A 27,102-nucleotide genomic window follows, 5' to 3' on the forward strand; every position below is an offset into this window, starting at 1 on the left:
AAGTTCAATAACAAAACCTTTTTTTTTTTAAATAAAAAAGAAACAAAATTAGGTCAAATCAAATAGTGATAAGTCAGTATGCTTAAACTGGTTGTATTAGTTGTTTTATGTGGCTTTTTTAAGACCAATGCAATAACTTGGAATACGTATAAAGGATTAGAATATTACATTAAGAATTCGATGTCTCTTTTCGGTTACACCTACTTTCAAGCCTGGCAGGAATGCCAAAAATTAAACGCAAGTTTAGCAGTGGTAAAAAATGGAAGAATACAAAAGTTTTTGCGCAAAAAACTTAAAAGTAAGAGTCTATTATATCCACTTAAAAGTAAAATTTCATTTTAAACATAAGCCTACGCTTTTTGGCAACGCAAAAGTTTGTCTTTATGTTATTTGAATATTTAAATAGATTAACTTTTAGAGTAGATTAGTAAATCGTCATTCTATATTCAAGTTATCAAAACACACTTATTTATGAAGGCAGACTTGGGTTTTACATTGGACTGAATCGTATAAACAACAACGTTAACCACAAAAGTTCATTCGCATGGATAGACGGGACTTCGTTGCAATACACTAGAGCATTTTGGGATTCCGGGAACCCAAATAGTTTAACTGAAGACTGCGTGATTATGTTGCCCCAAACCAAAGCTTTGTGGCACGATGTTCCATGCAGCATAAAAGTGGATTATATTTGCCAACGCGAGGCTCTTGGTAAGGGTGTGCATGTTTTAAATACTTCTTGCTTTAAAATATCGATAAATTACCGATTTTTTTTAATTTTTTTAAAGGAATATATTTATAATATGCGCTTTGCCACATTTTGGAATTAATTTAAAGTTTAATTTGAAACAGTATTTTGTTAATTTGTTACAGCCTAAACCAAAATAAACCAAATACACTTTAAAAGTGTTTAAAAAAGGCTTATTAAAAATATCTAAACTTTACTTTAAAAGTTCAACTAAAGGCATCTAAAACTACCTTTAAACGTCTAATCAAATACATCTGAACCAACCCCACAAAAGTCTAATTAACACATTTTAACCAACCTAAAAAACATCTAAACTTTACCTTACATTTAGTCTTTAAAGATGAGATTTGGCATGAACATAACGGAATGGAATATTACATCGAAGATGAAGACCTTTTAACGCTCCCAGAAGCTTACAGAGAATGCAAATCTAAAGGAGGAGAATTGGTTTTAATTAAAACAAACGAAACTCGAGATTTTTTGAACCAGAAAATCAACGAAATGAAATATCAAGGTTTAGATATTTTTTTAAATAATAAAACAAATTTATTTTAAAGTATTTTTACTCTACTGTTATTATCTAAAATAAATCACAAATGACCATAAAAGTAACAACTGATTTATCCAATTCTACATCCTACTTGTAATTTACAGATACCATAAACGAGTACTGGATACTATATCTCGGCACTAAGGCCACAGACACCGTAAATTCGACATATCTATATAAATCCCTAAAAAATTTTATTTTGCCGGATGGAGTTGCAATTTGGAGCGCAAATCAATCTGATATTTACAACTCAACAACGAAATTTGTTGCTATTAGCGACGATTTTGGAAATCCGTGGATAAGGGTTTCGATGAAAGATCGAAGATTTATTTGCGAGCGTAATGCAACTCGTGGTTCTTTAGTTTTCTAGTTTAATTGCAAAAGAACCTAGTCTAGTTCTAGATTATAATAAATGCTTAATTTTTTTGTATAAATCTATATCTTCGATATGGAAAAGTCGACTTCACGACTTAAACATATACTAAAACTATTACCCCGACCCAGTCTCGAAATGCCTATGGCCATTTGGGATATTACAAATTATAATTACCCGATAATTAAGCTGCTGATTAAGTATTGGCTCAGCAGGACTTTATACCGTTTATAGCGCCTTACTTAAGTGCGCTACAGCATGAGAGCAGTGGGAGTTAAACCAACGATCTAACGTGGTGTAGCAAGTGTTCTTACCACTGCACTAGGTTGCAGTTTTTAAACTATTAAACCCTCATCGGTTTATTATTATATTTATAAAGGGTGGATACCAATACCATGCCCCACTACGAGTGTCACAACCACACTGACTTCAACAGATTCAACAACCCAACCTAATGCTAAAACCACAACGATTTATGATACTGTTACCACTAAGAAATTGCAAAGCAGTGCCGTCGAATCTGAGGCAAAGAACGTACCTAGTCCATACGTAAGTTTTCTATCCTTCGTCAATTTAAATCAATGCTATACTTAAAACGGTACAAAATATTAACCTTTGTTGCATTTTTAGCAAGATTCGGAGCCGAATGCATCGTTGTTCATTTCACTGCCAGTTCTTCTTATCTGTCTTCTCATGTCGCTCGTTGCAAATGTTTATTTCGTATGGAAACAAATAATGGAAATAAGGGAAAGGAAACTAAACAAGAGTTACATAAGTAAGTCAAAACATGCAATTTACTTCAATCTCTTCTTTTTTACTTAATCCCATTTTTGACAGTAAATTATTGATAATATTATATAAAATTTAACTTAACAGCCTACACAAAATATTCCCCTAATTTATTTTACCCATAGCCATAATTTTTGATAAAAAATTGTTGTATTTAAAGGTATGTACCATGTAAAAGGGGAGCTGAAAAATGGTGATCCTTCTTATAACTCTGAAGCAGATCTTGTTCAAATGTAAAAACTCAACCTTATTTCAAGCTGTTAAGATAGCGCCGCTTTATTTTTTACCAAGACTTTATTCTCGCACTATAGAACTTTTTTGTTTTTGCAATTATTCATTACTGTATAAATTAACAACTAAAGCTCATTAAATTAAAGGCTACATTTTGTCATTTTTTATTAAACCATTTGAACCTTCACAGAAGGATAGGTTTAGTATTTTAATAGATATAGGTATTTAGTTCTCTTAATATGACATGAGATTTACACAAAAACTGATTACAAAATAAAAAAATTGACGTTAGTTTATTTCAAAAACTATTTAACTCTGTACAAGCCAATCCAATAACACCTTTTTTGTTCTTATTTTAATAAAATAAACCTTTAAAAGTTTAGTTTTTCAGAGTTGTTTTTAATAAATGTTGCTGTCCATCTCCAATAAAACAAGGCATTGTTTTATATACTTAATCTCCAAATAACATCTTGTAATTTAATATAGGTAGAAAAGGATATTACATAGACCTAAATCGAATTTAGAAGTTAAATAATCTTAACAGCGCATTTACGTGGAATGATGGAACTGAGTTAACAAACACTAGTTCGTTCTGGAACCGAGGCGAGCCAAATAGAAACAACGAGTATTGCGTTATGGCTTTGCCTTCAACACGAACTAAATGGCATGATGTAACTTGCGACCGAACGGAACGATATGTCTGTCAACGACAAGTCCACAACGGTAAGTTATGGCTTAATTGTACTTAGAAAATTAAATTAAGTAATATTTAAATAACTATTTCGAATTAAAGCTAAATAGGTTTTTCTTATATCTTTATCGTCGGCGCGGGAAAATCGAATTTGCAGCCTAAACATAGAGTAACATTAGTTACCCCGACCCAATCTTGAGTTGCTATTGGCAGTTTGGGATATTATTAATTATTATTGCCCGATAATTATGCTGCTGATTCAGAGCTGGTACAGCAGGAGTTTATACCGTTTATATTGCCTTACTCAAGGGCGCTACAGCATGAGAGCAGTGGGGGTCGAACTTACGACTTTTTACACAAACTGCCTTAATTTGTATGTAAAGATAACCTTGTGACCTTTTTTTTTAAATTCTTTTTTGTAGAAACAGCCGAATGCCAAACTATTCAAACAACCTTAGGACCCCAGCCCACTAACCAAACAACACAAGCTTATACCACAAAACAACATACAACACGAGCCAAAACTACAAGCACTATAGAGCCAACAACATGGGCCACTACCACCGTTATTCAGGCTACTACAGATGTACTTGGTTTAACTCAACCTTCTTCTCTTGATTCACAAGAAAGCGATAAAACAACAAACGCTGCTACTTTAAAAAATAAAGTCAATAAAGAACCTACGGTAAGGAATTTTATTTAACTTAAAAATATGACAAGTTCAAGACTAACCGGGTCAGGGTATTAAACGCTATACTTCAGCACAACTATAAGCACCTTACCTATAAAAATTAGTTTAAAATAAGAATACTAATTAAGGTTTTAGTGTGCTAGTGAAAATATTTTAAGCTATCGGCAACACAAATTTAAGAACAAAAAGTGTAAAAGTGCGGTGACTTGAACGGCCTTCCAGTCTCTAACTAGATGTCATGATTACTGACTTTAATTGTATTTTATTAACAGTAATCAGATCAGGATTCTCTTATATTGATTATTCTGCTTATTTGTATAATCTTTCTATTCCTTCTACTGACAGTGAACGGGTTTCTTATTTGGAAGTTGGTAAAAAAAGGGCGCGAAAGACGATTCAACAACAGCTATATTAGTAAGTTAAATAACTGCATTCAAATATAAAAATATTACATTTAAAGTAATGTATTTTTAACTTATAAAGAACCTTATAAGCAAAACATAGCCTAGTCTAAATAGAAAGGAAAAATTGAGTTTTTTTGTTAGGTATGGAAAACAGGAAAACGAATTACAAAATCAATCAGCGACCTAATTTGGAAGATGACACAGCAATAATTTAAACTTTTTTTCGTACCAACATCTTATAACAATTGCATTTTAAAGCATAAAAATACGCCTTTTATTTAGTGACTTATAATATATTGGCATCAATTATCTATCATGTAAATGATCATTAACCTATATTAATTATTTGTAACGTTTTCTTTCTTAACTGCAACAAAATTTGTTTTTATTAATTTTTTGCAAATGGTGAAGTTTAAACGATTTTTTAAAAGCATTTTTTATAATAAAAATACAATTTAAAAGCAAAACATTGATCTTATGCAAACATATGTAGTTCACAAATAAGGTGATACTTAAGTTTTGTTTAATTTACATCTTAAATGTTTTAATAATTTTCCGAAACTGTAAATTTCATGTGTTCATGTAATTACGATCACAACACCAAAGGGGCTTTTAGAAATTTCAAACAAGAACAAAAATAAGAGAAAATGGCCCTAATCTGTACAGGAAATTATCGCAAAACTTTCAACTTTTCTTAACTTTCTGCGGTTCGATTTAGGAAGTAATAAAAGCGGGAAAGTCCCCGCTGCGTTTAAAAATAACGAACTTGCAGCGCGAGCATAAGTAAAATGGTTTAACCTAAAACGTAATGTTCTTTAAACAACCAAACATTAGATGTTTAAACATTTGGTGTTTAAACTATTATGAATCATTTAAACTAAATATTTACAAAGTTAAACGATACGTGTTTAAAACGTAGGAAAAGGTTTATGAATTTAATAACAACCTAATAAAATTTTAAAGATTTGTATTGCTAAAAGTTCAATAACAAAACATTTTTTTTAATAAAAAGAAACAGAATTAGGTCAAATCAAATAGTGATAAGTCAGTATGCTTAAAGTGGTTGTATTAGTTGTTTTATGTGGCTTTTTTAAGACCAATGCAATAACTTGGAATACGTATAAAGGATTAGAATATTACATTAAGAATTCGACGTCTACTCTCGGTTACACCTACTTTCAAGCCTGGCAGGAATGCCAAAAATTAAACGCAAGTTTAGCGGTGGTAAAAAATGGAAGAATACAAAAGTTTTTGGGCAAAAAACTTAAAAAATTATATCCACTTCAAAGTAAAATTTCATTTTAAACATAAGCCTACGCTTTTTGGCAACGCAAAAGTTTGTCTTTATGTTATTTAAATTTTTAAAAAGATTAGCTTTTAGAGTAGATTAGTAAATCGTCATTCTATATTCAAGTTATCAAAACACACTTATTTATGCAGGTAAACTTGGGTTTTACATTGGGCTGAATCGTATAAACAACAAAGTTAACCAAAAAAGTTCATTCGCATGGGTAGACGGGACTTCGTTGCAATACACTAGAGCATATTGGAATTCTGGGGAGCCGAATCATTTAACTGAAGACTGCGTGATTATGTTGCCCAAAACCAAAGCTTTGTGGCATGATGTTACATGCAGTAGAAAAGAGCATTATATTTGTCAGCGTGAGGCTCCTGGTAAGGGTGTGCATGTTTTAAATACTTCTTGCTTTAAAATATCGATAAATTACCGATTTTTTAAAGGTTATTAAGGAATATATTTATAATATGCGCTTCACCACATTTTAGAATTAATTTGAAGTTTAATTTAAAACAGTATTTTGTTAACTTGTTACAGCCCAAACCAAAATAAACCAAATACACTTTAAAAGTGCTTAAAAAAGGCTTATTAAAAATATCTAAAACTACCTTTAAACGTCTAATCAAATACTTATGAACCAACCCCACAAAAGTCTAATTAACACATTTTAACCAACCTGAAAAACATCTAAACTTTACCTTACATTTAGTCTTTAAAGATGAGATTTGGCATGAACATAACGGAATGGAATATTACATCGAAGGTGAAGCCCTTTTAACGCACTCAGAAGCTTACAGAGAATGCAAATCTAAAGGAGGAATATTGGTTATAATTAAAACAAACGAAACTCGGAATTTTTTGAACCAGAAAATCAACGAAATGAAATATCAAGGTTTAATATTTATTAATTAATCTTACTTTACTAAATAAATAAAATTGCAAACGACCATATGGGTAACAAATACTGTTTTTTAAATCATAGGGTAACAACTATTTTATCTACTTTTACAGATACCATAAACGAGTACTTGATACTATATATCGGCACTAAGGCTACAGACACAGTAAATTCAACATATCTATATAAATCCATAAATAATTTTATTTTGCCGGATGGAGTTGCAATTTGGAGCGCAAATCAATCTGATATTTACAACTCATCAACGAGATTGGTTGCTATTAGCGACGATTTCGGAAATCCTTGGATAAGGACCTCGACAGAAAATCGAAGATTTATTTGCGAGCGTAATGCAACGCGTAAGTGTTTAGTTTACTAGTTAAATTGTAAAAGAACCTAGTCTATGCTAACCTAGTACTGAGTAAAGATAAATGCCTTAACACTTTTACTAGTGGTTTAATTTTTTTGTATAAATCTATTTCCTCGATGTGAAAAGGTCGACTTCACGACCTAAACATAAACTAAAACTGTAACCCCGACCCAGTATCGAGGTGCCTGTGGCAGTTTAAGATATAATAGAATATTTTTACCCGATAATTAAGCTGCTGATTAAGTATTGGCTCAGCAGAAGTTTATACCGTCTATAGTGCCTTACTTAAGGACGCTACAGCATGAGAGCAGTGAGAATTGAACCCACGACCTCATGTGGTGTAGCAAGTGTTCTTAGCACTACTCTACGGTGCTGTTTTTAAATTAAATTAAACCCTCATCAGTTTATTAGCGCGTATATTTATAAAGGGTGGATACCAATTTCATGCCCCACTACGAGTGTCACAACCACACTAACTTCAACAGATTCAACAACCCAATCTAATGCTAAAATCACAACGATTTATGAAACTGTTACCACTGATAAATTGCAAAGCAGTGCCGTCGAATCTGAGGCAAAGAACGTACCTAGTCCATACGTAAGTTTTCTATCCTTCGTCAATTTAAATCAATGCTATACTTAAAAACGGTACAAAATATTTACCTTCGTTGCATTTTTAGCAAGATTCGGAGCCGAATACATCGTTGTTTATTTCACTGCCAGTTCTTCTTATCTGTCTTCTCATGTCGCTCGTTGCAAATGTATATTTCGTATGGAAACAAATAATGGAAATAAGGGAAAGGAAACTAAACAAGAGTTACATAAGTAAGTCAAAACATGCAATTTACTTCAAACTCTTTTTTTACTTAATCGCATTTTTGACAATTATTTATTAATAATATTATATAAAATTTAACTTAACAGCCTTCACAAAATATTCCCCTAATTTGTTTTAACCAATAGCCATAATTTTTAACAAAAATTTGTTGTATTTAAAGGTATGTACCATGTAAAAGGGGAGCTGAAAAATGGTGATCCTTCTTATAACTCTAAAGCAGATCTTGTTCAAATGTAAAAACTCATCCTTATTTCAAGCTGTTAAGATGGCGCCGCTTTATTTTTTACCAAGACTTTATCCTCGCACTATAGAACTTTTTTGTTTTTGCAATTTTACATTACTGTATAAATTAACAACTAAAGCTCATTAAATTAAAGGCTACATTTTGTCATTTTTTATTAAACCATTTGAACCTTCACAGAAGGATAGGTTTAGTATTTTAATAGATAAAGGTATTTAGTTCTCTTAATATGACATGAGATTGACACAAAAACTGATTACAAAATAAAAAAATTTGACGTTAGTTTATTTCAAAAACTATTTAACTCTGTACAAACAAATCCAATAACACTTTTTTGTTCTTATTTTAATAAAATAAACCTTTAAAAGTTTAGTTTTTCAGAGTTGTCTTTAATAAATGTTGCTGTCCATCTCCAATAAAACAAGGCATTGTTTTATATACTTAATCTCCAAATAACATCTTGTAATTTTAATATAGGTAGAAAAGGATATTACATAGACCTAAATCGAATTTAGAAGTTAAATAATCTTAACAGCGCATTTACGTGGAATGATGGAACTGAGTTAACAAACACTAGTTCGTTCTGGTACCGAGGCGAGCCAAATAGAAACAACGAGTATTGCGTTATAGCTCTGCCTTCAACAAGAACTAAATGGCATGATGTAACTTGCGACCGAACGGAACGATATGTCTGTCAACGACAAGTCCACAACGGTAAGTTATGGCTTAATTGTACTTAGAAAAATGAATCAAGTAATCTTTAAATAACTATTTCGAATTATATCTAACTAGATTTATCTTATATCCTTATCGTCGAGGCGGGAAAATTGACTTTGCAGCCTTAACATAGAGAAACATCAGTTATCACGACCCAGTCTTGACTTGCCTTTAGCAGTTTGGGATATTATTAATTATAATTGCCCAGTAATTATGCTGCTGATTCAGCGTTGGTACAGCAGGAGTTTATACCGTTTATAGTGCCTTACTCAAGGGCGCTACAGCATGAGAGCAGTGGGGGTAGAACTCACGACCTTTTACACAAACGGCCTTAATCTGTATGTAATGATAACCTTGTGACCTTTTTTAAACTCTTTTTTTGTAGAAACAGCCGCATGCCAAACTATTCAAACAACCTTAGGACCTCAGCCCACTAACCAAACAACACAAGCTTATACCACAAAACAACATACAACACGAGCCAAAACTACAAACACTATAGAGCCAACAACATGGGCCACTACCACCGTTATTCAGGCTACTACAGATGTACTTGGTTTAACTCAACTTTTTTCTGTTGGTTCACAAGAAAGCGATAAAACAACAAACGCTGCTACTTTAAAAAATAAAGTCAATAAAGAACCTACGGTAAGGAATTTTATTTAACTTAAAAATATGACAAGTTCAAGACTAGACCGGGTCAGGGTATTAACGCTATACTTCAGCACAACTATAAGCACCTTACCTATAAAAATTAGTTTAAAATAAGAATATTAATTAAGGTTTTAGTGTGCTAGTGAAAATATTTTAAGCTATCGGTAACACAAATTTAAGAACAAAAAGTATAAAAGTGAGGCAACTTGAACGGCCTTTCAGTCTCTAACTAGATGTCATGATTACTGACTTTAATTGTATTTTAATAACAGAAATCAGATCAGGATTCTCTTATATTGATCATCCTGCTTGTTTGTATAATCTCTCTATTCCTTTTACTAACAGTGAACGGGTTTCTTATTTGGAAGCTGGTAAAAAAAGGGCGCGAAAGACGATTCAACAACAGCTATATTAGTAAGTTAAATAACTGCATACAATTGTAAAAATATTAGATTTAAAGTAATGTATTTTTAACCTATAAACAACCTTATAAGCAAAATATAGCCTAGTCTAAATAGAAAGGAAAAATTGAGTTTTTTTCTTAGGTATGGAAAACAGGAAAACGAATTACAAATATAATCAACGTCCTAAAGAAGATGACACAGCAATAATTTAAACTTTTTTTCGTACCAACATGTTATAACAATTGCATTTTAAAGCATAAAAATACGCCTTTTATTTAGTGACTTATAATATATTGGCACCAATTATCTATCATGTAAATGATCATTAACCTATATTAAATATTTGTAACGTTTTCTTTCTTAACTGCAACAAAATTTGTTTTTATTAATTTTTTGTAAATGGTGAAGTTCAAACGATTTTTTAAAAGCATTTTTTATAATAAAAATACAATTTAAAAGCAAAATTTAGATCTTATGCAAACACATTTAGTTCACAAATAAGGTGATACTTAAGTTTTGTTTAATTTACATCTTAAATGTTTTAATAATTTTCCGAAACTGTAAATTTCATGTGTTCATGTAATTAGGATCACAAGACCAAAGGGGCTTTTAGGAATTTCAAACAAAAACAAAAATAAGAAAAAATGGCCCTAATTTGTACAGGAAATTATCACAAAATTTTCAACTTTTCTTAACTTTCTGCGGTTCGAGTTAGGAAGTAATAAAAGCGGGAAAGTCCCCGCAGCGTTTAAAAATAACGAACTTGCAGCGCGAGCATAAGTAAAATGGTTTAACCTAAAACGTAATGTTCTTTAAACAATCAAACATTAGGTGTTTAAACATTTGGTGTTTAAACTATTATGAATCATTTAAACTAAATATTTACAAAGTTAAACGATACGTGTTTAAAACGTAGGAAAAAGTTTATAAATTTAATAATAATTTAATAAAATTTTAAAGATTTGTATTGCTAAAAGTTCAATAACAAAACCTTTTTTTTTTTAAATAAAAAGAAACAGAATTAGGTCAAATCAAATAGTGATAAGTCAGTATGCTTAAACTGGTTGTATTAGTTGTTTTATGTGGCTTTTTTAAGACCAATGCAATAACTTGGAATACGTATAAAGGATTAGAATATTACATTAAGAATTCGATGTCTCTTTTCGGTTACACCTACTTTCAAGCCTGGCAGGAATGCCAAAAATTAAACGCAAGTTTAGCAGTGGTAAAAAATGGAAGAATACAAAAGTTTTTGCGCAAAAAACTTAAAAGTAAGAGTCTATTATATCCACTTAAAAGTAAAATTTCATTTTAAACATAAGCCTCCGCTTTTTGGCAACGCAAAAGTTTGTCTTTATGTTATTTAAATTTTTAAAAAGATTAACTTTTAGAGTAGATTTGTAAATCGTCATTCTCTATTTAAGTTATCAAAACACACTTATTTATGAAGGCAGACTTGGGTTTTACATTGGACTGAATCGTATAAACAACAACGTTAACCACAAAAGTTCATTCGCATGGATAGACGGGACTTCGTTGCAATACACTAGAGCATTTTGGAAATCCGGGAACCCAAATAGTTTAACTGAAGACTGCGTGATTATGTTGCCCCAAACCAAAGCTTTGTGGCATGATGTTCCATGCAGCATAAAAGTGGATTATATTTGCCAACGTGAGGCTCTTGGTAAGGGTGTGCATGTTTTAAATACTTCTTGCTTTAAAATAGCGATAAATTACCGATTTTTTAAAATTTTTTAAAGGAATATGTTTCTAATATGCGCTTTGCCACATTTTGAAATTAATTTAAAGTTTAATTTGAAACAGTATTTTGTTAATTTGTTACAGCCTAAACCAGAATAAACCAAATACACTTTGAAAGTGCTTAAAAAAGGCTTATTAAAAATATCTAAACTTTACTTTAAAAGTTCAACTAAAGGCATCTAAAACTACCTTTAAACGTCTAATCAAATACATCTGAACCAACCCCACAAAAGTCTAATTAACACATTTTAACCAACCTAAAAAACATCTAAACTTTACCTTACATTTAGTCTTTAAAGATGAGATTTGGCATGAACATAACGGAATGGAATATTACATCGAAGATGAAGACCTTTTAACGCTTCTAGAAGCTTACAGAGAATGCAAATCTAAAGGAGGAAATTTGGTTTTAATTAAAACAAACGAAACTCGGGATTTTTTGAACCAGAAAATCAACGAAATGAAATATCAAGGTTTAGATATTTTTTTAAATAATAAAACAAATTTATTTTAAAGTATTTTTACTCTACTGTTATTATCTAAAATAAATCACAAATGACCATAAAAATAACAACTGATTTATCCAATTCTACATCCTACTTGTAATTTACAGGTACCATAAACGAGTACTGGATACTATATCTCGGCACTAAAGCTACAGACACCGTAAATTCGACATACATATATAAATCCCCAAAAAAATTTATTTTGCCGGATGGAGTTGCAATTTGGAGCGCAAATCAATCTGATATTTACAACTCAACAACGAAATTTGTTGCTATTAGCGACGATTTTGGAAATCCGTGGATAAGGGTTTCGATGAAAGATCGAAGATTTATTTGCGAGCGTAATGCAACTCGTAGGGTTTTAGTTTTCTAGTTTAATTGCAAAAGAACCTAGTCTAGTTCTAGATTATAATAAATGCTTAATTTTTTTGTATAAATCTATATCTTCGATGTGGAAAGGTCGACTTCACGACTTAAACATATACTAAAACTATTACCCCGACCCAGTCTCGAAATGCCTGTGGCAGTTTGAGATATTACAAATTATAATTACCCGATAGTTAAGCTGCTGATTAAGTATTGGCTCAGCAGGACTTTATACCGTTTATAGCGCCTTACTTAAGTGCGCTACAGCATGAGAGCAGTGAGAATTAAACCAACGATCTAACGTGGTGTAGCAAGTGTTCTTACCACTACACTAGGTTGCAGTTTTTAAACTATTAAACCCTCATCGGTTTATTATTATATTTATAAAGGGTGGATACCAATACCATGCCCCACTACGAGTGTCACAACCACACTGACTTCAACAGATTCAACAACCCAACCTAATGCTAAAACCACAACGATTTATGATACTGTTACCACTGAGAAATTGCAAAGCAGTGTCGTCGAATCTGAGGCAAAGAACGTACCTAGTTCATACGTAAGTTTTCTATCATTCGTTAATTTAAATCAATGCTATACTTAAAAACAGTACAAAATATTTACCTTTGTTGCATTTTTAGCAAGATTCGGAGCCGAATACATCGTTGTTCATTTCACTGCCAGTTCTTCTTATCTGTCTTCTCATGTCGCTCGTTGCAAATGTTTATTTCGTATGGAAACAAATAACGGAAATAAGGGAAAGAAAACTAAACAAGAGTTACATAAGTAAGTCAAAACATGCAATTTACTTCAATCTCTTCTTTTTTACTTAATCCCATTTTTGACAGTTAATTATTGATAATATTATATAAAATTTAACTTAACAGCCTACACAAAATATTCCCCTAATTTATTTTACCCATAGCCATAATTTTTGACAAAAATTTGTTGTATTTAAAGGTATGTACCATGTAAAAGGGGAGCTGAAAAATGGTGATCCTTCTTATAACTCTGAAGCAGATCTTGTTCAAATGTAAAAACTCATCCTTATTTCAAGCTGTTAAGATAGCGCCGCTTTATTTTTTACCAAGACTTTGTCCTCGCACTATCACTATAGAACTTTTTTGTTTATGCAATTTTACATTACTGTACAAATTAACAACTAAAGCTCATTAAATTAAAGGCTACATTTTGTTATTTTTTATTAAACCATTTGAACCTTCACAGAAGGATAGGTTTAGTATTTTAATAGATAAAGGTATTTAGTTCTCTTAATATAACATGAGATTTACACAAAAACTGATTACAAAATAAAAAAATTGACGTTAGTTTATTTTAAAAACTATTTAACTCTGTACAAACAAATCCAATAACACTTTTTTGTTCTTATTTTAATAAAATAAACCTTCAAAAGTTTAGTTTTCCAGAGTTGTCTTTAATAAATGTTGCTGTCCATCTCCAATAAAACTAGGCATTGTTTTATATACTTAATCTCCAAAAAAAATCCTGTAATTTTAATATAGGTAGAAAAGGATATTACATAGGCCTGAATCGAATTTGGAAGCTAAATAATCTTAACAGCGCATTTACGTAGAATGATGGAACTGAGTTAACAAACACTAGTTCGTTCTGGAACCGAGGCGAGCCAAATAGAAACAACAAGTATTGCGTTATGGCTTTGCCTTCAACACGAACTAAATGGCATGATGTAACTTGCGACCGAACGGAACGATATGTCTGTCAACGACAAGTCCACAACGGTAAGTTATGGCTTAATTGTACTTAGAAAAATGAATCAAGTAATCTTTAAATAACTATTTCGAATTATATCTAACTAGATTTATCTTATATCCTTATCGTCGAGGCGGAAAAATTGACTTTGCAGCCTTAACATAGAGTAATATTAGTTACCCCGACCCAATCCTGAGTTGCCTATGGCAGTTTGGGATATTATTAATTATAATTTTCCGATAATTACGCTGCTGATTCAGTGCTGGTACAGCAGGAGTTTATACCGTTTATAGTGCCTTACTCAAGGGCGCTACAGCATGAGAGCAGTGGGGGTCGAACTCACGACCTTTTACACAAACGGCCTTAATCTGTATGTAATGATAACCTTGTGACCTTTTTTAAAGTCTTTTTTTGTAGAAACAGACGCATGCCAAACTATTCAAACAACCTTAGGACCTCAGCCCACTAACCGAACGACACAAGCTTATACCACAAAACAGCATACAACACGAGCCAAAACTACAAACACTATAGAGCCAACAACATGGGCCACTACCACCGTTATTCAGGCTACTACAGATGTACTTGGTTTAACTCAACCTTCTTCTGTTGATTCACAAGAAAGCGATAAAACAACAAACGCTGCTACTTTAAAAAATAAAGTTGACAAAGAACCTACGGTAAGGAATTTTATTTAACTTAAAAATATGACAAATTCAAGACTAGACCGGGTCAGGGTATTATACGCTATACTTCAGCACAACTATAAGCACCTTACCTATAAAAATTAGTTTAAAATAAGAATATTAATTAAGGTTTTAGTGTGCTAGTGAAAATATTTTAAGCTATCGGTAACACAAATTTAAGAACAAAAAGTATGAAAGTGGGGCAACTTGAACGGCCTTTCAGTCTCCAACTAGATGTCATGATTACTGACTTTAATTGTATTTTATTAACAGAAATCAGATCAGGATTCTCTTATATTGTTCATCCTGCTTGTTTGTATAATCTCTCTATTCCTTTTACTAACAGTGAACGGGTTTCTTATTTGGAAGTTAGTAAAAAAAGGGCGCGAAAGACGATTCAACAACAGCTATATTAGTAAGTTAAATAACTGCATTCAATTATAAAAATATTACATTTAAAGTAATGTATTTTTAACCTATAAACAACCTTATAAGCAAAACATAGCCTAGTCTAAATAGAAAGGGAAAATTGAGTTTTTTTCTTAGGTATGGAAAACAGGAAAACGAATTACAAAATCAATCAGCGACCTAATTTGGAAGATGACACAGCAATAATTTAAACTTTTTTTCGTACCAACATCTTATAACAATTGCATTTTAAAGCATAAAAATACGCCTTTTATTTAGTGACTTATAATATATTGGCATCAATTATCTATCATGTAAATGATCTTTAACCTATATTAAATATTTGTAACGTTTTCGTTCTTAACTGCAACAAAATTTGTTTTTTATTAATTTTTTAGCAAATCGTGAAGTTCAAACGACTTTTTAAAAGCATTTTTTATAATAAAAATACAAGTTAAAAGCAAAATTTTGATCTTATGCAAACACATTTAGTTCACAAATAAGGTGATACTTATATTTTGTTTAATTTACATCTCAAACGTTTTTAATAATTTTCCGAAACTGTAAATTTCATGTGTTTATGTAATTAGGATCACAACACCAAAGGGGCTTTTAGGAATTTCAAACAAAAACAAAAATAAGAGAAAATGGCCCTAATCTGTACAGGAAATTATCACAAAACTTTCAACTTTTCTTAACTTTCTGCGGTTCGATTTAGGAAGTAATAAAAGCGGGAAAGTCCCCGCTGCGTTTAAAAATAACGAACTTGCAGCGCGAGCATAAGTAAAATGGTTTAACCTAAAACGTAATGTTCTTTAAACAATCAAACATTAGGTGTTTAAACATTTGGTGTTTAAACTATTATGAATCATTTAAACTAAATATTTACAAAGTTAAACGATACGTGTTTAAAACGTAGGAAAAAGTTTATAAATTTAATAATAACCTAATAAAATTTTAGGGATTTGTATTGCTAAAAGTTCAATAACAAAACATTTTTTTTTAAATAAAAAGAAACAAAATTAGGTCAAATCAAATAGTGATAAGCCAGTATGCTTAAACTGGTTGTATTAGTTGTTTTATGTGGCTTTTTTAAGACCAATGCAATAACTTGGAATACGTATAAAGGATTAGAATATTACATTAAGAATTCGACGTCTACTCTCGGTTACACCTACTTTCAAGCCTGGCAGGAATGCCAAAAATTAAACGCAAGTTTAGCGGTGGTAAAAAATGGAAGAATACAAAAGTTTTTGCGCAAAAAACTTAAAAGTAAGAGTCTATTATATCCACTTAAAAGTAAAATTTCATTTTAAACATAAGCCCACGCTTTTTGGCAACGCAAAAGTTTGTCTTTATGTTATTTGAATATTTAAAAAGATTAGCTTTTAGAGTAGATTAGTAAATCGTCATTCTATATTCAAGTTATCAAAACACACTTATTTATGAAGGCAGACTTGGGTTTTACATTGGGCTGAATCGTATAAACAACAAAGTTAACCAAAAAAGTTCATTCGCATGGGTAGACGGGACTTCGTTGCAATACACTAGAGCATATTGGTATTCTGGGGAGCCGAATCATTTAACTGAAGACTGCGTGATTATGTTGCCCAAAACCAAAGCTTTGTGGCACGATGTTACATGCAGTAGAAAAGAGCATTATATTTGCCAGCGTGAGGCTCCTGGTAAGGGTGTGCATGTTTTAAATACTTCTTGCTTTAAAATAGCGATAAATTACCGATTTTTTAAAGGTTATTAAGGAATATATTTATATTATGCGCTTCACCACATTTTAGAATTAATTTAAAGTTTAATTTAAAACAGTATTTTGTAAATTTGTTACAGCCCAAACCAAAATAAACCAAATACACTTCAAAAGTGCTTAAAAAAGGCTTATTAAAAATATCTAAACCTTACTTTAAAAGTTCAACTAAAGGCATCTAAAACTACCTTTAAACGTCTAATCAAATACATCTGAACCAACCCCACAAAAGTCTAATTAACACATTTTAACCAACCTAAAAAACATCTAAACTTTACCTTACATTTAGTCTTTAAAGATGAGATTTGGCATGAACATAACGGAATGGAATATTACATCGAAGGTGAAGCCCTTTTAACGCACTCAGAAGCTTACAGAGAATGCAAATCTAAAGGAGGAATATTGGTTATAATTAAAACAAACGAAACTCGGGATTTTTTGAACCAGAAAATCAACGAAATGAAATACCAAGGTTTAATATTTATTAATTAATCTTACTTTACTAAATAAAAAAAATTGCAAACGACCATATGGGTAACAAATACTGTTTTTTAAATCATAGGGTAACAACTATTTTATCTACTTTTACAGATACCATAAACGAGTACTTGATACTATATATCGGCACTAAAGCTACAGACACAGTAAATTCAACATATCTATATAAATCCATAAATAATTTTATTTTGCCGAATGGAATTGCAATTTGGAGCGCAAATCAATCTGATATTTACAACTCATCAACAAGATTGGTTGCTATTAGCGACGATTTCGGAAATCCTTGGATAAGGACCTCGACAGAAAATCGAAGATTTATTTGCGAGCGTAATGCAACGCGTAAGTGTTTAGTTTACTAGTTAAATTGTAAAATAACCTAGTCTATGCTAACCTAGTACCGAGTAAAGATAAATGCCTTAACACTTTTACTAGTGGTTTAATTTTTTTGTATAAATCTATTTCCTCGATGTGAAAAGGTCGACTTCACGACCTAAACATAAACTAAAACTGTAACTCCGACCCAGTCTCGAAATGCCTGTGGCAGTTTGGGATATTACAAATTATAATTACCCGATAATTAAGCTGCTGATTAAGTATTGGCTCAGCAGGACTTTATACCGTTTATAGCGCCTTACTTAAGTGCGCTACAGCATGAGAGCAGTGAGAATTAAACCAACGATCTAACGTGGTGTAGCAAGTGTTCTTACCACTACACTAGGTTGCAGTTTTTAAACTATTAAACCCTCATCGGTTTATTATTATATTTATAAAGGGTGGATACCAATACCATGCCCCACTACGAGTGTCACAACCACACTGACTTCAACAGATTCAACAACCCAACCTAATGCTAAAACCACAACGATTTATGATACTGTTACCACTGAGAAATTGCAAAGCAGTGTCGTCGAATCTGAGGCAAAGAACGTACCTAGTTCATACGTAAGTTTTCTATCATTCGTTAATTTAAATCAATGCTATACTTAAAAACAGTACAAAATATTTACCTTTGTTGCATTTTTAGCAAGATTCGGAGCCGAATACATCGTTGTTCATTTCACTGCCAGTTCTTCTTATCTGTCTTCTCATGTCGCTCGTTGCAAATGTTTATTTCGTATGGAAACAAATAACGGAAATAAGGGAAAGAAAACTAAACAAGAGTTACATAAGTAAGTCAAAACATGCAATTTACTTCAATCTCTTCTTTTTTACTTAATCCCATTTTTGACAGTTAATTATTGATAATATTATATAAAATTTAACTTAACAGCCTACACAAAATATTCCCCTAATTTATTTTACCCATAGCCATAATTTTTGACAAAAATTTGTTGTATTTAAAGGTATGTACCATGTAAAAGGGGAGCTGAAAAATGGTGATCCTTCTTATAACTCTGAAGCAGATCTTGTTCAAATGTAAAAACTCATCCTTATTTCAAGCTGTTAAGATAGCGCCGCTTTATTTTTTACCAAGACTTTGTCCTCGCACTATCACTATAGAACTTTTTTGTTTATGCAATTTTACATTACTGTACAAATTAACAACTAAAGCTCATTAAATTAAAGGCTACATTTTGTTATTTTTTATTAAACCATTTGAACCTTCACAGAAGGATAGGTTTAGTATTTTAATAGATAAAGGTATTTAGTTCTCTTAATATAACATGAGATTTACACAAAAACTGATTACAAAATAAAAAAATTGACGTTAGTTTATTTTAAAAACTATTTAACTCTGTACAAACAAATCCAATAACACTTTTTTGTTCTTATTTTAATAAAATAAACCTTCAAAAGTTTAGTTTTCCAGAGTTGTCTTTAATAAATGTTGCTGTCCATCTCCAATAAAACTAGGCATTGTTTTATATACTTAATCTCCAAAAAAAATCCTGTAATTTTAATATAGGTAGAAAAGGATATTACATAGGCCTGAATCGAATTTAGAAGCTAAATAATCTTAACAGCGCATTTACGTAGAATGATGGAACTGAGTTAACAAACACTAGTTCGTTCTGGAACCGAGGCGAGCCAAATAGAAACAACAAGTATTGCGTTATGGCTTTGCCTTCAACACGAACTAAATGGCATGATGTAACTTGCGACCGAACGGAACGATATGTCTGTCAACGACAAGTCCACAACGGTAAGTTATGGCTTAATTGTACTTAGAAAAATGAATCAAGTAATCTTTAAATAACTATTTCGAATTATATCTAACTAGATTTATCTTATATCCTTATCGTCGAGGCGGAAAAATTGACTTTGCAGCCTTAACATAGAGTAATATTAGTTACCCCGACCCAATCCTGAGTTGCCTATGGCAGTTTGGGATATTATTAATTATAATTTTCCGATAATTACGCTGCTGATTCAGTGCTGGTACAGCAGGAGTTTATACCGTTTATAGTGCCTTACTCAAGGGCGCTACAGCATGAGAGCAGTGGGGGTCGAACTCACGACCTTTTACACAAACGGCCTTAATCTGTATGTAATGATAACCTTGTGACCTTTTTTAAAGTCTTTTTTTGTAGAAACAGACGCATGCCAAACTATTCAAACAACCTTAGGACCTCAGCCCACTAACCAAACAACACAAGCTTATACCACAAAACAGCATACAACACGAGCCAAAACTACAAACACTATAGAGCCAACAACATGGGCCACTACCACTGTTATTCAGGCTACTACAGATGTACTTGGTTTAACTCAACCTTCTTCTGTTGATTCACAAGAAAGCGATAAAACAACAAACGCTGCTACTTTAAAAAATAAAGTTGACAAAGAACCTACGGTAAGGAATTTTATTTAACTTAAAAATATGACAAATTCAAGACTAGACCGGGTCAGGGTATTATACGCTATACTTCAGCACAACTATAAGCACCTTACCTATAAAAATTAGTTTAAAATAAGAATATTAATTAAGGTTTTAGTGTGCTAGTGAAAATATTTTAAGCTATCGGTAACACAAATTTAAGAACAAAAAGTATGAAAGTGGGGCAACTTGAACGGCCTTTCAGTCTCCAACTAGATGTCATGATTACTGACTTTAATTGTATTTTATTAACAGAAATCAGATCAGGATTCTCTTATATTGTTCATCCTGCTTGTTTGTATAATCTCTCTATTCCTTTTACTAACAGTGAACGGGTTTCTTATTTGGAAGTTAGTAAAAAAAGGGCGCGAAAGACGATTCAACAACAGCTATATTAGTAAGTTAAATAACTGCATTCAATTATAAAAATATTACATTTAAAGTAATGTATTTTTAACCTATAAACAACCTTATAAGCAAAACATAGCCTAGTCTAAATAGAAAGGGAAAATTGAGTTTTTTTCTTAGGTATGGAAAACAGGAAAACGAATTACAAAATCAATCAGCGACCTAATTTGGAAGATGACACAGCAATAATTTAAACTTTTTTTCGTACCAACATCTTATAACAATTGCATTTTAAAGCATAAAAATACGCCTTTTATTTAGTGACTTATAATATATTGGCATCAATTATCTATCATGTAAATGATCTTTAACCTATATTAAATATTTGTAACGTTTTCGTTCTTAACTGCAACAAAATTTGTTTTTTATTAATTTTTTAGCAAATCGTGAAGTTCAAACGACTTTTTAAAAGCATTTTTTATAATAAAAATACAAGTTAAAAGCAAAATTTTGATCTTATGCAAACACATTTAGTTCACAAATAAGGTGATACTTATATTTTGTTTAATTTACATCTCAAACGTTTTTAATAATTTTCCGAAACTGTAAATTTCATGTGTTTATGTAATTAGGATCACAACACCAAAGGGGCTTTTAGGAATTTCAAACAAAAACAAAAATAAGAGAAAATGGCCCTAATCTGTACAGGAAATTATCACAAAACTTTCAACTTTTCTTAACTTTCTGCGGTTCGATTTAGGAAGTAATAAAAGCGGGAAAGTCCCCGCTGCGTTTAAAAATAACGAACTTGCAGCGCGAGCATAAGTAAAATGGTTTAACCTAAAACGTAATGTTCTTTAAACAATCAAACATTAGGTGTTTAAACATTTGGTGTTTAAACTATTATGAATCATTTAAACTAAATATTTACAAAGTTAAACGATACGTGTTTAAAACGTAGGAAAAAGTTTATAAATTTAATAATAACTTAATAAAATTTTAAAGATTTGTATTGCTAAAAGTTCAATAACAAAACATTTTTTTTTAAATAAAAAGAAATAGAATTAGGTCAAATCAAATAGTGATAAGTCAGTATGCTTAAACTGGTTGTATTAGTTGTTTTATGTGGCTTTTTTAAGACCAATGCAATAACTTGGAATACGTATAAAGGATTAGAATATTACATTAAGAATTCGACGTCTACTCTCGGTTACACCTACTTTCAAGCCTGGCAGGAATGCCAAAAATTAAACGCAAGTTTAGCGGTGGTAAAAAATGGAAGAATACAAAAGTTTTTGCGCAAAAAACTTAAAAGTAAGAGTCTATTATATCCACTTAAAAGTAAAATTTCATTTTAAACATAAGCCTACGCTTTTTGGCAACGCAAAAGTTTGTCTTTATGTTATTTAAATTTTTAAAAAGATTAACTTTTAGAGTAGATTTGTAAATCGTCATTCTCTATTTAAGTTCTCAAAACACACTTATTTATGAAGGCAAACTTGGGTTTTACATTGGACTGAATCGTATAAACAACAAAGTTAACCAAAAAAGTTCATTCGCATGGATAGACGGAACTTCGTTGCAATACACTAGAGCATATTGGTATTCTGGGGAGCCGAATCATTTAACTGAAGACTGCGTGATTATGTTGCCCAAAACCAAAGCTTTGTGGCACGATGTTACATGCAGCAGAAAAGAGCATTATATTTGCCAGCGTGAGGCTCTTGGTAAGGGTGTGCATGTTTTAAATACTTCTTGCTTTAAAATAGCGATAAATTACCGATTTTTTAAAATTTTTTAAAGGAATATGTTTCTAATATGCGCTTCACCACATTTTGGAATTAATTTAAAGTTTAATTTAAAACAGTATTTTGTTAATTTGTTACAGCCTAAACCAGAATAAACCAAACACACTTTGAAAGATGCTTAAAAAAGGCTTATTAAAAATATCTAAACTTTACTTTAAAAGTTCAACTAAAGGCATCTAAAACTACCTTTAAACGTCTAATCAAATACATCTGAACCAACCCCACAAAAGTCTAATTAACACATTTTAACCAACCTAAAAAACATCTAAACTTTACCTTACATTTAGTCTTTAAAGAGGAGATTTGGCATGAACATAACGGAATGGAATATTACATCGAAGGTGAAGACCTTTTAACGCTCCCAGAAGCTTACAGAGAATGCAAATCTAAAGGAGGAGAATTGGTTTTAATTAAAACAAACAAAACTCGGGATTTTTTGAACCAGAAAATCAACGAAATGAAATATCAAGGTTTAGATATTTTTTAAATAATAAAACAAATTTATTTTAACGTATTTTTACTCTACTGTTATTATCTAAAATAAATCACAAATGACCATAAAAGTAACAACTGATTTATCCAATTCTACATCCTACTTGTAATTTACAGATACCATAAACGAGTACTGGATACTATATCTCGGCACTAAGGCTACAGACACCGTAAATTCGACATATCTATATAAATCCCTAAAAAATTTTATTTTGCCGAATGGAGTTGCAATTTGGAGCGCAAATCAATCTGATATTTACAACTCAACAACGAAATTTGTTGCTATTAGCGACGATTTTGGAAATCCGTGGATAAGGGCTTCGATGAAAGATCGAAGATTTATTTGCGAGCGTAATGCAACTCGTAGTTCTTTAGTTTTCTAGTTTAATTGTAAAAGAACCGAGTCTAGTTCTAGATTATAATAAATGCTTAATATTTTTGTATAAATCTATATCTTCGATGTGGAAAGGTCAACATTACGACTTAAACATATACTAAAACTATTACCCCGACCCAGTCTCGAAATGCCTGTGGCAGTTTGGGATATTACAAATTATAATTACCCGATAATTAAGCTGCTGATTAAGTATTGGCTCAGCAGGACTTTATACCGTTTATAGCGCCTTACTTAAGTGCGCTACAGCATGAGAGCAGTGGGAGTTAAACCCACGATCTAACGTGGTGTAGCAAGTGTTCTTACCACTACACTAGGTTGCAGTTTTTAAACTATTAAACCCTCATCAGTTTATCAGCGCGTATATTTATAAAGGGTGGATACCAATACCATGCCCCACTACGAGTGTCACAACCACACTAACTTCAACAGATTCAACAACCCAACCTAATGCTAAAACCACAACGATTTATGATACTGTTACCACTGATAAATTGCAAAGCAGTGCCGTCGAATCTGAGGCAAAGAACGTACCTAGTTCATACGTAAGTTTTCTATCCTTCGTCAATTTAAATCAATGCTATACTTAAAAACGGTACAAAATATTTACCTTTGTTGCATTTTTAGCAAGATTCGGAGCCGAATACATCGTTGTTCATTTCACTGCCAGTTCTTCTTATCTGTCTTCTCATGTCGCTCGTTGCAAATGTTTATTTCGTATGGAAACAAGTAATGGAAATAAGGGAAAGGAAACTAAACAAGAGTTACATAAGTAAGTCAAAACATGCAATTTACTTCAATCTCTTTTTTTTTACTTAATCCCATTTTTGAAAGTTAATTATTGATAATATTATATAAAATTTAACTTAACAGCCTACACAAAATATTCTCCTAATTTATTTTACCCATAGCCATAATTTTTGATAAAAATTGTTGTATTTAAAAATATGTACCATGTAAAAGGGGAGCTGAAAAATGGTGATCCTTCTTATAACTCTGAAGCAGATCTTGTTGAAATGTAAAAACTCATCCTTATTTCAAGCTGTTAAGATGGCGCCGCTTTATTTTTTACCAAGACTTTGTCCTCGCACTATAGAACTTTTTTGTTTTTGCAATTATTCATTACTGTATAAATTAACAACTAACGCTCATTAAATTAAAGGCTACATTTTGTCATTTTTTATTAAACCATTTGAACCTTCACAGAAGGATAGGTTTAGTATTTTAATAGATAAAGGTATTTAGTTCTCTTAATATGACATGAAATTTACACGAAAACTGATTACAAAATAAAAAAATTTGACGTTAGTTTATTTCAAAAACTATTTAACTCTGTACAAACAAATCCAATAACACTTTTTGTTCTTATTTTAATAAAATAAACCTTTAAAAGTTTAGTTTTTCAGAATTGTTTTTAATAAATGTTGCTGTCCACCTCCAATAAAACTATGAGTTGTTTTATATACTTAATCTCCGAATAACATCTTGTAATTTTAATATAGGTAGAAAAGGATATTACATAGGCCTGAATCGAATTTGGAAGCTAAATAATCTTAACAACGCCTTCACGTGGAATGATTGAACTGAGTTAACAAACACTAGTTCGTTCTGGAACCGAGGCGAGCCAAATGGAAACAACGAGTGTTGCGTTATGGCTCTGCCTTCAACACGAACTAAATGGCATGATGTAACTTGCGACCGAACAGAACGATATGTCTGTCAACGACAAGTCCACAACGGTAAGTTATGGCTTAATTGTACTTAGAAAATTAAATTAAGTAATATTTGAATAAATATTTCGAATTAAAGCCAACTAGATTTTTCTTATATCCGTATTGTCGAGGCGGGAAAATCAACTTTGCAGCCTGAACATAGAGAAACATCAGTTATCACGACCCAGTCTTGAGTTGCTATTGGCAGTTTGGGATATTATTAATTATTATTGCCCGATAATTACACTGCTGATTCAGTGCTGGTACACCAGGAGTTCATACCGTTTATAGCGCCTTACTTAAGGGCGCTACAGCATGAGAGCAGTGGGGATCGAACTTACGACCTTTTACACAAACGGCCTTAATTTGTATGTAATGATAACATTGTGACCTTTTTTTAAAATCATTTTTGTAGAAACAGCCGAATGCCAAACTATTCAAACAACCTTAGGACCTCAGCCCACAAACCAAACAACACAAGCTTATACTACAAAACAACATACAACACGAGCCAAATCTACAAGCACTATACAGCCAACAGCACGGGCCACTACCAGCGTTATTCAGGCTACTACAGATGTACTTGGTTTAACTCAACTTTCTTCTCTTGATTCACAAGAACGCGATAAAACAACAAACCCTGCTACTTTAAAAAATAAAGTTGACAAAGAACCTACGGTAAGGAATTTTATTTAACTTAAAAATATGACAAGTTCAAGACTAACCGGGTCAGGGTATTATACGCTATACTTCAGCAGAACTATAAGCACCTTCCCTATAAATATTAGTTCAAAATAAAAATATTTTAGTGTGCTAGTGAAAAGTGTTTTAAGCTATCGGCAACACAAATTTAAGAACAAAAAGTATAAAAGTGCGGTGACTTGAACGGCCTTCCAGTCTCTAACTAGATGTCATGATTACTGACTTTAATTGTATTTTATTAACAGAAATCAGATCAGGATTCTCTTATATTGATTATTCTGCTTATTTGTATAATCTCTCTATTCCTTTTACTAACAGTGAACGGGTTTCTTATTTGGAAGCTGGTAAAAAAAGGGCGCGAAAGACGATTCAACAACAGCTATATTAGTAAGTTAAATAACTGCATTCAAATATAAAAAGACATTTAAAGTAATGTATTTTTAACCTATAAAGAACCTTATAAGCAAAATATAGCCTAGTCTAAATAGAAAGGTAAAATGGATTTTTTTGTTAGGTATGGAAAACAAGAAAACGAATTACAAAATCAATAAGCGACCTAATTTGGAAGATGACACAGCAATAATTTAAACCTTTTTTCGTACCAACATCTTATAACAATTGCATTTTAAAGCATAAAAATACGCCTTTTATTTAGTGACTTATAATATATTGGCATCAATTATCTATCATGTAAATGATCTTTAACCTATATTAAATATTTGTAACGTTTTCGTTCTTAACTGCAACAAAATTTGTTTTTTATTAATTATTTAGCAAATCGTGGAGTTCAAACGACTTTTTAAAAGCATTTTTTATAATAAAAATACAAGTTAAAAGCAAAATTTTGATCTTATGCAAACACATTTAGTTCACAAATAAGGTGATACTTATATTTTGTTTAATTTACATCTCAAACGTTTTTAATAATTTTCCGAAACTGTAAATTTCATGTGTTTATGTAATTAGGATCACAACACCAAAAGGGCTTTTAGGAATTTCAAACAAGAACAAAAATAAGAGAAAATGGCCCTAATCTGTACAGGAAATTATCACAAAACTTTCAACTTTTCTTAACTTTCTGCGGTTCGATTTAGGAAGTAATAAAAGCGGGAAAGTCCCCGCTGCGTTTAAAAATAACGAACTTGCAGCGCGAGCATAAGTAAAATGGTTTAACCTAAAACGTAATGTTCTTTAAACAATCAAACATTAGGTGT

General features: G+C 31.5%; 8 protein-coding genes across 8 annotated transcripts; all 8 read left to right on the top strand.

Moving 5' to 3' along the window:
* Window positions 1-147: 147 nt before the first annotated feature.
* Window positions 148-2,759, top strand: LOC145755496 (uncharacterized). The gene is made up of 7 exons (XM_082571734.1): window positions 148-298; window positions 478-711; window positions 1,080-1,262; window positions 1,403-1,636; window positions 2,051-2,220; window positions 2,302-2,446; window positions 2,621-2,759. Exons 1-7 carry the CDS (start codon window positions 181-183, stop codon window positions 2,695-2,697), a joined length of 1,161 nt encoding a protein of 386 aa, XP_082427860.1. The 5' UTR covers window positions 148-180; the 3' UTR covers window positions 2,698-2,759.
* A 2,768-nt stretch (window positions 2,760-5,527) lies between these two features.
* Window positions 5,528-8,177, top strand: LOC145755309 (uncharacterized). Its single transcript, XM_082571535.1, has 7 exons — window positions 5,528-5,765; window positions 5,918-6,151; window positions 6,484-6,666; window positions 6,786-7,031; window positions 7,471-7,640; window positions 7,723-7,867; window positions 8,041-8,177. The coding sequence occupies exons 1-7, from the start codon at window positions 5,528-5,530 to the stop codon at window positions 8,115-8,117; spliced, it is 1,293 nt and encodes a 430-aa protein (XP_082427661.1). The 3' UTR covers window positions 8,118-8,177.
* A 2,744-nt stretch (window positions 8,178-10,921) lies between these two features.
* LOC145755310 (secretory phospholipase A2 receptor-like) lies at window positions 10,922-13,628 on the top strand. Its single transcript, XM_082571536.1, has 7 exons — window positions 10,922-11,167; window positions 11,347-11,580; window positions 11,948-12,130; window positions 12,271-12,516; window positions 12,919-13,088; window positions 13,171-13,315; window positions 13,490-13,628. Exons 1-7 carry the CDS (start codon window positions 10,948-10,950, stop codon window positions 13,564-13,566), a joined length of 1,275 nt encoding a protein of 424 aa, XP_082427662.1. The 5' UTR covers window positions 10,922-10,947; the 3' UTR covers window positions 13,567-13,628.
* A 573-nt stretch (window positions 13,629-14,201) lies between these two features.
* LOC145755311 (uncharacterized) lies at window positions 14,202-15,623 on the top strand. Its single transcript, XM_082571537.1, has 4 exons — window positions 14,202-14,289; window positions 14,678-14,940; window positions 15,220-15,361; window positions 15,493-15,623. The coding sequence occupies exons 1-4, from the start codon at window positions 14,202-14,204 to the stop codon at window positions 15,564-15,566; spliced, it is 567 nt and encodes a 188-aa protein (XP_082427663.1). The 3' UTR covers window positions 15,567-15,623.
* A 783-nt stretch (window positions 15,624-16,406) lies between these two features.
* LOC145755312 (uncharacterized) lies at window positions 16,407-19,096 on the top strand. The gene is made up of 7 exons (XM_082571538.1): window positions 16,407-16,626; window positions 16,806-17,039; window positions 17,406-17,588; window positions 17,708-17,953; window positions 18,387-18,556; window positions 18,639-18,783; window positions 18,958-19,096. Exons 1-7 carry the CDS (start codon window positions 16,407-16,409, stop codon window positions 19,032-19,034), a joined length of 1,275 nt encoding a protein of 424 aa, XP_082427664.1. The 3' UTR covers window positions 19,035-19,096.
* Window positions 19,097-19,669: 573 nt separating this feature from the next.
* LOC145755313 (uncharacterized) lies at window positions 19,670-21,091 on the top strand. The gene is made up of 4 exons (XM_082571539.1): window positions 19,670-19,757; window positions 20,146-20,408; window positions 20,688-20,829; window positions 20,961-21,091. The coding sequence occupies exons 1-4, from the start codon at window positions 19,670-19,672 to the stop codon at window positions 21,032-21,034; spliced, it is 567 nt and encodes a 188-aa protein (XP_082427665.1). The 3' UTR covers window positions 21,035-21,091.
* A 783-nt stretch (window positions 21,092-21,874) lies between these two features.
* On the top strand, window positions 21,875-23,653 carry LOC145755314 (macrophage mannose receptor 1-like). The gene is made up of 4 exons (XM_082571540.1): window positions 21,875-22,094; window positions 22,274-22,507; window positions 22,876-23,058; window positions 23,198-23,653. The coding sequence occupies exons 1-4, from the start codon at window positions 21,875-21,877 to the stop codon at window positions 23,461-23,463; spliced, it is 903 nt and encodes a 300-aa protein (XP_082427666.1). The 3' UTR covers window positions 23,464-23,653.
* Window positions 23,654-25,052: 1,399 nt separating this feature from the next.
* On the top strand, window positions 25,053-26,530 carry LOC145755536 (uncharacterized). Its single transcript, XM_082571772.1, has 4 exons — window positions 25,053-25,213; window positions 25,602-25,864; window positions 26,134-26,275; window positions 26,403-26,530. The coding sequence occupies exons 1-4, from the start codon at window positions 25,126-25,128 to the stop codon at window positions 26,474-26,476; spliced, it is 567 nt and encodes a 188-aa protein (XP_082427898.1). The 5' UTR covers window positions 25,053-25,125; the 3' UTR covers window positions 26,477-26,530.
* The last annotated feature ends 572 nt before the right edge of the window (window positions 26,531-27,102 follow it).

The sequence above is a fragment of the Corella eumyota genome, chromosome 6 (genome assembly GCF_963082875.1).
Source record: "Corella eumyota chromosome 6, kaCorEumy4.1, whole genome shotgun sequence".
In the NCBI taxonomy this organism is placed as follows: domain Eukaryota; kingdom Metazoa; phylum Chordata; class Ascidiacea; order Phlebobranchia; family Corellidae; genus Corella; species Corella eumyota.